This window comes from Mustelus asterias, chromosome 3, assembly GCF_964213995.1.
Source record: "Mustelus asterias chromosome 3, sMusAst1.hap1.1, whole genome shotgun sequence".
Taxonomy (NCBI): domain Eukaryota; kingdom Metazoa; phylum Chordata; class Chondrichthyes; order Carcharhiniformes; family Triakidae; genus Mustelus; species Mustelus asterias.
Window position 1 is genome coordinate 133,389,862 of NC_135803.1, and position 10,581 is coordinate 133,400,442.

The following is a 10,581-nucleotide window of genomic DNA, read 5'->3' on the forward strand; positions in this document are numbered from 1 at the left end:
CCATCTTACAACAGTGACTGCACTTCTAAAGTACATTGGCTGTAAATTGCTTTGAGATATCCTGAGGTCGTGAACGGCGCTACCCAAATGCACATTATTTTCTTGGACACTGCAGAGCAGACGGTCGATAGTAATGGACTAGTCTCACCTCCAGAGCCAGGGCGTTTCGGCAGCATCATTCCAAGCCTGGAATTAGAAGATATGAATATTAATTCTTTTTTGGATTAGAATTTGATGTGAAAAACCCATGACATTATGGAGCCACTGACAAGATGCACAAGTTTAAAGTTTGCTACAATTTAAGAGTGTGACAACTTAATTTGGAATTTCCAGACAAACGTAGCCAAAGAAGTTACTCTAAGCCGGTTTGAATACTTTTAACAGTAAGAAGTCTCACAACACCAGCACTGCTCCGAAAGCTCGTGATTCCAAATAAACCTGTTGGACTTTAACCTGGTGTTGTGAGACTTCTTACTGTGCTTACCCCAGTCCAACACCACATCATGAATATTTTTAAGGCAGAGGTGGGAAGCAAGGGGGGTGGGTGATAGATTATCAGGGGTTAGGTGGGATGCAGGTTTCAGATTTCTAGCAGATCAGCCCTGATCTTATTAAATGGCAGAGCAAGCTCGAGGGGCTGAATGGCCTACTCCTGCTCCTTGTGATAACAGCTCACTCCCACACAAACCAGGGAAAGGTGCCTGGAAATCCTTCAGTCACAGGAGTTCCCAACGTGAGTGGGTAAATGGTAAACCACACACAACTCTAATTTATCTCTATCGATCTTGCAAAGTTGCTAAATAATTTTCTGGTAATGGTTGCTGGTGGGACTTACTCAGCCTCCTGGCTGCTAATGCCCTGACCTGGAGCAAGGCCTTGCCGTTTTCAGCACTCATAGCAATGACTTGAATTACTGTAGCATCTCAAACTCATAGAAGGGTCACGAGGCACATCACAAGAGGAGTATATTAAACCAGGCATCAAGCTCAAGGAGGCGATAGCAGGAAGGAACAACGAAAACCCTGTCAAGGTTAAATTTTAAAGTGGGTATTAAAGGAAGAAGGGGAGGAGGCAAGGCAGAGGGAGATTTTCAGAAGCTGAGGCGTAAGAGTCTGAGAGCACAGCTGCCAATGATGGGGCAAAGTGAGATTGAGGTACACGGCAGGAGAGGAGAGCTTGGACTGGAAATCAGAGACAGGCTTGGGAGAGGTCACAGATGTGCCTCTGCACAATGATAAGAATTTAAAATTTGGATGTTTGGAGACAGAAACTCCCATGTAGATCAGCCAGGTCAGGGGTGATGGATAAGCAAGGCTCAGTGTGGGATGGAATGCGATACAGGCGGACCATTCTGGTTAAGTTAAGCCAGTAGAGCTGTGAAATCGTCAAGTCAGGGGTTTCAGCAGCTGATAGGCTGAGGTAGGGGCACAGCTAGGTGATGTTGTAGAGATTTGATTTATTATTGTTAAATGTATTGGGATACAGTGAAAAGTATTGTTTTTTGCACACTGTACAGACAACACATACCGTTCATAGAGTACATGGGGAGGGGGAACAAAGAACAATACAGCACAGGAACAGGCCCTTCGGCCCTCCAAGCCCGCACCGCTCCCTGGTCCAAACTAGACCATTCTTTTGTATCCCTCCATTCCCACTCCGTTCATGTGGCTGTCTAGATAAGTCTTAAACGTTCCCAGTGTGTCCGGCTCCACCACCTTGCCCGGCAGCGTATTCCAGGCCCCCACCACCCTTTGCGTAAAATACGTCCTTCTGATATCCGTGTTAAACCTCCCCCCCCCCTCACCTTGAACCTATGACCCCTCGTGAACGTCACCACCGACCTGGGAAAAAGCTTCCCACCGTTCACCCTATCTATGCCTTTCATAATTTTATACACCTCTATTAGGTCACCCCTCATCCTCCGTCTTTCCAGTTTACCCAATCTCTCTTCATAACTAAGCCCTTCCATACCAGGCAACATTCTGGTAAACCTCCTCTGCACTCTCTCTAAAGCCTCCACGTCCTTCTGGTAGTGTGGCGACCAGAACAGGGCGCAGTATTCCAAATGCGGCCGAACCAACGTTCTATACACCTGCAACATCAGACCCCAACTTTTATACTCTATGCCCCGTCCTATAAAGGCAAGCATGCCATATGCCTTATTCACTACCTTCTCCACCTGTGACGTCACCTTCAAGGATCTGTGGACTTGCACACCCAGGTCCCTCTGCGTATCTACACCCTTTATGGTTCTGCCATTTATCGTATAGCTCTCCCCTACGTTAGTTCTACCAAAATGCATCACTTCGCATTTATCTGGATTGAACTCCATCTGCCATTTCTTTGCCCAAATTTCCAGCCTATCTATATCCTTCTGTAGCCTCTGACAATGTTCCTCACTATCTGCAAGTCCCGCCATTTTTGTGTCGTCCGCAAACTTACTGATCACCCCAGTTACACCTGGGAAAGTTACACAAGGAAAGGAGAGGGTGCAGAATATAGTGTTACAGTCATAGCTAGGGTGCAGAGAAAGATCAACTTAATATGTGGTAGGTCCATTCAAAAGTCTGTTGACAGCAGGGAAGAAGCTGTTCTGAATATAGATGATCCTTATGATGGAATGCACACAAGATCAAAATGTTGATTTGGGTTAAAGACAGGGCTCTAGGGAGTGGGTGGGGGAACGAGGTGGGCATGGATGGGGCAGGGTGTGTGTGTGTGGGGGGGTCAGAGGGTGCATGGGGTGAGCACTGGAGGGCCTGTTTTTATTTTAAACTGGGACAATTTCCCACAGCACCGAGAGGCGGGCCTTTTAAACAGCTTGCCTGGGCACTTGGTAGCTCCTGCCAGGCTGCCCGCGAACCGTTTCCCAGGTGGGCTGGTCGGATTCCCCCCCCGCCCCCACCACAACGGAATCCCATCCTTGAAGACACTTCCTCCCGAGGTCGGTGGACTGCACTGGGAATTTTTACCACTCCCACTACATGCCACCAGGATGAAAATCCCGGCTGAGCAGTCTGAGAACACAAAGGGTTCAAGAGAGATGGTGGATAGGTAGATGGACAGGAACAGATTGTCTGAGATGCCAGGGCTATAAACAGACAGATAAAATTGGAACCAAACTGAATAGGCCCAACCAGCGGTACAGTGGGGGAGAGTAGAGGGCGACATTGCGATTGACCGTGTCAAAGTGCGCAGAAAGGTCAAGTAAGATGAACGTACCACCAGCACAGTCACCCAGATATTGGTTAGCAAGAGAGGGTTAAAGAAGGAACAGGCAGTGAGAGTGCAGGGCCTGCAACAGTTCTGTACAATGCAACAACTCCTCCCCCGGCCTCAGTAAGCTTCTAAAGAGTTAAAGTTTATTTATTAGTCACAAGTAGGCTTACATTCACACTGCAATGAAGTTACTGTGAAAATCCCCTAGCCGCCACAATCCGGCGCCTGTTCGGTACACTGAGGGAGAATTTAGCATGACCAATTCACCTAACTAGCACGTCTTTGGAATGTGGGAGGAAACCGGAGCAACCGGAAGAAACCCACGCAGACACCGGGAGAACATGCAAACTCCACACAGACAGTGACCCAAGCTGAGAATCGAACCTGTGTCCCTGGCACTGTGAGGCAGCAGTGCTAACCACTGTGCTGCGCTAACCTTTCCTCCAGATCTTTGCTGGTTTGGATTGGACCCAATGCAATCTCCATTCAACTGAGGAGCTATTCCCTTTGGAAGTATTTTTGTTATTGATATTTGCAGTCCCTTTTCCATTGAACCATAGAATCCCCACAGCGAGAATGAGGCCATTTGGCCCATCGAATCTGCACCGACTCTCTGACAGAGCATCTTACCCAGGCCCTATCCCTGTAACCTCACGTATTTACCCTGCTAATCCCCCTAACCTACACATCTTTGGACACCAAAGGGCAATTTAGCATGGCCAATGCGCCTAACCAGCATGTCTTTTGGACAGTGGGAGGAAACTGGAGCACCCGGAGGAAGCCCATGCAGACACAGTCAGTCCCTAAGGCCAGAATTGAACCCAGGTCCCTGGCGCTGTGAGGCAGCAGTGCCAGCGTAAGGACTTTTTCTATGCAATAATCTCCCATCCGTGGCCTGGTAAATATGGAACAGATTCCAATTGACGACAGAAAAAGAACAAGAGTTTTGCAGTGATCCCAAAGTTTAAGTTTAAAGTTAAAAGTTCATTTATTAGTGTCTCAAGTAGGCTTACATTAACACTGCAATGAAGTTACTGTGAAAATCCCCTAGTCGCCACACTCCGGCACCTATTCGGGTACACCGAGGGAGAATTCAGGATGGCCAGTGCACCTAACCAGCACGTCTTTTGGAGTGTGGGAGGAAACCAGAGCAGCTGGAGGAAACCCACACAGACACGGGGAGAATGTGCAAACTCTGCACAGGCAGTGACCTGAGCTGGGACTTGAACCCAGGTCCTTGGCACTCTGAGGCAGCAGTGCTAACCACTGTGCCACCATGCTGCCATACCTTGGTAGGATTGGTGGAAAAAAATAACTGGGTCTTTTTTGACTGAGTATATTTCTTGAAAAGGGCTATTTACTCTGGAACCCTACCTTATTTAGGCTGTAGATCAGGAGGATGAACAAGCAGATTATATCAGGCAGAATCTCTTTCTAGGTGGAACTCGTGTGTTTAGTGGTGCAGGGGTTTAGCATTGAGTAATCTCGATTTGAGTCTGCTATGTGCTTGGTGGGGAGGATTCCTGCTGACTGCTACGCCGCAGTTAACTCCCCCTCTCTAACTCAGTGTCGGGCCAACTCCCTTCTCCGCTCACTCCTTTACCTGGTTCACCTGAGCAGCCCGTCTCAGATCATCGGCCTCCAGCTGAGTGAAGATGTGGATGAGAGAGTCCCGAGTGAGGACAGGAGACGGATTGGTCTCCATCCCAGCCGGATCTGCGCCTCCCTCAAGCAGAACACTGCAGCCGCATACTTTCTCAACGAGTCTCCCGTTGGAGCAGAGCCACACACACTGACCAACTTCCTCTGCTCTATGGCATCTCGAAAGGCACAAAATACACAAAAAATAAAACGTTCAAGCCTTCGAGCCCACACATCGAAGCAAGAAAGTGGTCGATTCTAGAAATCCAAGCAGCAAATATTCCAAAGCCAGTGGTTTGAGATTATTGTCTTAACCCAGTTGATAGCTCTGCACTCTCTATCGGAAGGGTGGCCCCACTCCAGATATTTGAGCAAATCCGGTGTAGCAAAGTTGCTCTCCTTCAAGTTAAGAGGCTAAACCGAGATATTTCTCAGTTCAGAGAGACTTTTGTCACTAAACAGCCATGTGCTTGGTCGAGTGCCATGAGAATGAATAACATGGTGCAATTTTAAAAAAAAATCGAAATAATGAGAATTTTATGGGCTAACATGATCTATGACCTCAAATGATTTAGAATCACTGCAGTGCAGAAGGGGGCCATTCGGCCCATCGAGTGTACACCGACTCAAGGACAGTCTTACCCAGGTCTCACTGACAGTCTATCTTACCCAGGCCCACTTCCCACCCTATCCCCCTAACCCCACACATTTACCATGGCTAATCATAGAATCCCTACAGTGCAGAAGGAGGCCATTTGGCCCATCGAGTCTGCACCAACCACAATCCCACCCAGGCCCTATTCCCGTAACCCCTCATATTTATCCTGCTAATTCCCCTGACATTAGGGTTAATTTAGCATAGCCAATGAACCTAACCCACACATCTTTGGAGTGTGGGAGGAAACCGGAGCACCCGGAGGAAACCCACGCAGACATGGGAAGAATGTGCAAACTCCACACAGACGGTGACCCAAGGCCAGAACTGAACCTGGGTCCCTGGCGCTGTGAGGCAGCAGTGCTAACCACTGCGCCACCATAGCGTTCTGGTGAGGTTTCTGTATTTCACATGTTATTTTACATCGCTTAATTATCAGTAAAATAATCTAGTCGGCCATTTATCATGTTTCGAGCAGTGGTTCTCAAACTGGAGCCTGTAGAACCATGAAAGTCAGTAAGTCTTTCTGGGCTGGGGGTGGGGGGGGGGGGGCGTTGTTGGTGGATCTGCAATATAATGCGAATGCAATTTGTTCCTGAATTGGTGCAGGTCAGGCGTATACTGCTGACTGTTTGAGTTGCTGGTGACGTCCTGATGCCATAAATACTCTAAAATGGATTTGATGGGCTGAATAGTCTCCTTTTGTGTCATAATGACTCTATGATGGTGGCACAGTGGTTAGCACTGCTGCCTCACAGCGCCAGGGACCCAGGTTCAATTCCGACATTGGGTGACTGTGTGCAGTTTGCTCGTTCTCCCTCTCCCTGTGTGGGTTTCTCCGGATGCTCTGGTTTCCTCCCACAGTGCAAAGATGTGCAGGTTAGGTGGATTGGCCATGATAAATTGTCCATTAGTGTTCCAAGATATATATAGGTTAGGGGGGTTAGCAGGGTAAAACACCTGTGGTTACAGGGATAGTGTTACAGGGATTAGGGCCTAGGTAAGAGTCGATGCAGACTCGTTGGGCTGAATGGCCTTCCTCTGCACTATAGGGATTCTATCATTCTATTTTATGATTCAATGATGAGGAGGTGGTAGCATAATGGTACTGTCACCAGTCTGGTATTCCATAGGCCCAGGCTATTGCCCTGGGGACGTGGGTTCAAATCCCAGCATGGCAGCTGTTGGAATTGAAAATCAATTCTTAAAACAATCCGCAATATAAAGTCTCAGTAATCACCATCATGACAATAATTGTTGCTTGAAAAAATCTGGGCGGCATGGTAGCACAGTGGTCAGCACTACTGCCTCACAGCTCCAGGGACCTGGGTTCAATTCCCGGCTTGGGTCACTGTCTGTGCGGAGTTTGCACATTCCGTGTCTGCGTGGGTTTCTTCCGGGTGCTCCGGTTTCCTCCCAAAGATGTGCAGGTTAGATGCATTGGCCATGCTCAATTGCCCTTAGTGTCCTGGGATTCATAGGTTAGAGGGATTAGCGGGGTATATATATGGGGTTACGGGGATAGGGCCTAGGTGGGATTGTTGTCGGTGCAGACTCGATGGGCCGAATGACCTCCTTCTGCACTGTATGGATTCTATGATTCAACGATTGATTCTCTTCAATCTTTTGATTGGGAAAAGTCTGGAAACACTCAGCGGGTTGTTCAGTGAGTTGGCATGTGGTGGAGGGTAACATTGGAAATTATGTCAGTGTCCCCAACAGGAGGCACCAGGCCTAATGCCACTCCAGGTGGAGTGGAGGGTGGTGTACACTGAGATATTTGGGAGGAATATTGTTGAACCTGGAGGATTATCTTTCAGCTGAAGGGAGGGTAAAAGTTTTCACATCAACAATCACATTATTGTTCACCACATTGACCAAATTTCACTCAAATCATTTAACAAGACACTAGTGAACACGTTCCAAAATGTAAATGTGCAAGGAGTTTCATTAAATTAGTATTGTAATTTAGGTGAGTGAAGGGGATTCATGTTTACAAAGTCTTTTGAAAAGTGGTTCTTCAACCACAAGTTTTAGAATCGCTGTTTTAGAACAATGAAAATAAGAAATAGAAGCAGTAGTGGACCATTCAGCCCATTGAGCCTGTCTGTCATTCCATAAGATCATGGCTTGTCTCCTCCCTTGATCCATTCATCCCATTATCCCTTCATTTCCTTAGTACCAACAACCTATTGATTTCAATCTTCAATATAGTCAATGGCTGAGCATTCACAGCTCTCAGAGGTGAAGAATTCCAGAGATTCAGAACCCTTTGAGTGAAGAACATTCTCCTCATCTGATTCTGAGATGATGAGCCCTGATTCTAAACTTTGCAGCCGGAGGAGGCATCTTCCCAGCATTGCGTCAAATCCATAGAACCCGTCGAATCTCAACAATGCAGAAAGAGGCCAGTCAGCCCATCAAGTCTGCACTGACCCTACGAAAGAGCACTCTATCTAGGCCCACTTCCTCACCCTATCCCCATAACCCTGCGCATTGATCATGGCCAATCCAACTAACCTACACATTTGTTGGACAGCAAGGGTCAATTTAGCATGGCCAATGCACCTAACCTGCACACCTTTAGACTGTGGGAGGAAACCAGAGCACCTGGAGATAAGCCATGTGGACACAGGGAGAACGTGCAAACTCCACACAGACAGTGACCCAAAGTTGGAATTGATCCCGGATCCCTGGTGCTGTGAGGCTAACCACTGTGCCACCGTGCCGCTCCAAGTCCCTGATGGATTTTGTAAGTTTGAATTGGATCGCCTCCCATTTCCCTAAATTCTCAGGTAGATAGGCGTTGTTTCCCTGGATAATCCCCTCACCCCAGGAGTCAGTCGAGTGAACATTTGTTGCACTCGCTCCCAGGCAAACATATCTTTCCTTCAGAAAAGGGACCAAACACAGCATTTCAGGTGTGGTCTCATCATGGCTCGAAGATTTCTTTACATTCCAATCTCTTTGTATTAAAGGCTAATGTACCATTTTCTTTCTTAACTGCTGTACATGCCTATTAACCTTATGTGATTTGTGTACAAGGACACCCAGGTCTCCCTGAATACCAATATTTCCCAGTCTCTCACCACTTAAGAAATTATTTTTCCTAATAGAGTGGATAAGTGAACATTTCCCCATACTATATTCCACCTGCGTTGCTCACTCACTCAGTCTGTCTATATCCTTTTGCAAACATTTTCATCTTCCTTCCAGTTTAATTTCCCACCTAATTTTACATGATCAGCAAATCTGGATCCATTACATTCAGTCTCCACATCCAAGTAATTGATATAGATTGTAAATAATTGAGCCCCAAGGACTGATCCCTGTGCTACTCCACTGGTAATGGCTGATATTTCAAAAATGACCCGTTTACTCCTTTTGTTTTCTGTCTGTTAAATCTTTAATCCATTACCCAAATCCCATGAGTCCTAACTTTGCGCAATAACCTCCTTTGTGGCATCTTATCGTATGCCAGCGAAGGCTGACATCTGACATGGGTGCTGAAGTCCTATGTGATCTGACTCTATAAGCATTTTTTTAATGGCGTATTCTCTCCCCGAATCAATATCAAGATAAATTGGGCTATCCGGTAGCTCTGATCACAATAACATTGAATAGTTAAGTAAGTGAAATGTGGCTTTGTGGAGAAAGTGCCACAAAATGAGATAGCAAGAGCACTCGGCAGGGTAGTAATCTCTTGTTGTTCTGGTAATTGTTCGGGTAATAAACAATTTAAATAACACAAAACACAATTACTCCTGAAAGACACCAGAATGAATGACAGCTAGTTTCTGCAGAAAACAGGATTATAACACTGCTCATCACTTGGGAGTGGCTTCATCAAGGCGAGGTCATGTCTGACAAATCTGTTAGAGTTCTTTGAGGAGGTAACAAGGAAGTTAAATAAAGGAGAACCAGTGGACGTGATTTATTTAGATTTCCAGAAGGCCTTTGACAAGGTGCCGCATAGGAGACTGTTAAATAAGTTAAGAGCCCATGGTGTTAAAGGTAAGATCCTGGCATGAAAAGAGGATTAGCTGACTGGCAGAAGGCAGAGAGTGGGGATAAAGGGGTCTTTTTCAGGATGGCAACTGGTGACTAGTGGTCTGCCTCAGGGGTCGGTACTGGGACCACAACTTTTCACAATATACATCAAAGATTTCGAAGAAGGAACTGAAGACACTGTTGTTAAGTTTGCAGATGATACAAAGATATGTAGAGGGACAGGTAGTATTGAGGAAGCGGGGGACGGCGGGGGGGGGGGGGGGTGCTGCAGAAGGACTTGGACAGGTTAGGAAAGTGGGCAAAGAAATGGCAGATGGAATTCAATGTGGAAAAGTGTGAAGTTATGCACTTTGGAAGGAGGAATGGAGGCATAGACTATTTTCTAAATGGGGAAATGCTTAGGAAATCAGAAACACAAAGGGACTTGGGAGTCCTTGTGCAAGGTTCTCTTAAGATTAATGTGCAGGTTCAGTTGGTAGTTAGGAAGGCAAATGCAATGTTAGCATTCATGACAAGAGGGCTAGAATACAAGATGTACTTCTCAGGCTGTATAAGGCTCTGGTCAGACCCCATTTGGAGTATTGTGAGCAGTTTTGGCCCCATATCTGAGGAAGGATGTGCTGGCCTTGGAAAGGGTCCAGAGGAGGTTCACACGAATGATCCCTGGAATGAAGAGCTTGTCATATGAGGAACAGTTGAGGACCCTGGGTCTGTACTCGTTGGAGTTTAGAAGGATGAGGGGGATCTTATTGAAACTTACAGGATACTGCGGGACCTGGATAGAGAGAACATGGAGAGGATGTTTCCACTAGTAGGAGAAACTAGAACCAGAGGGCACAACCTCAGGCTAAAGGGACAATCCTTTAAAACAGAGATGAGGAGGAATTTCTTCAGCCAGAGAGTGGTGAATCTGTGGAACTCTTTGCCGCAGAAGGCTGTGGAGGCCATGTCATTGAGTGTCTTTAAGATAGAGATAGATAGGGTCTTGATTAATAAGGGGATCAGGGGTTATGGGGAAAAGGCAGGAGAATGGGGATGAGAAAAGTATCAGCCAT

At 46.7% G+C, this 10,581-nt stretch overlaps 1 protein-coding gene across 1 annotated transcript in view; it reads right to left on the minus strand.

The window, feature by feature from the left end:
• The window catches only part of fbxw12 (F-box and WD repeat domain containing 12), a 31,341-nt gene extending 26,349 nt beyond the window's left edge, over positions 1–4,992 (minus strand). Inside the window, exons 1-2 of the mRNA XM_078209662.1 lie at positions 4,823–4,992; positions 149–186 (exon numbers count right to left, since the gene is read on the minus strand). Coding sequence (XP_078065788.1) covers positions 149–186; positions 4,823–4,924 — 140 coding nt within the window. The 5' untranslated portion in view covers positions 4,925–4,992. The remainder of the gene's footprint in view (positions 1–148; positions 187–4,822) is intronic.
• Positions 4,993–10,581: the final 5,589 nt, after the last annotated feature.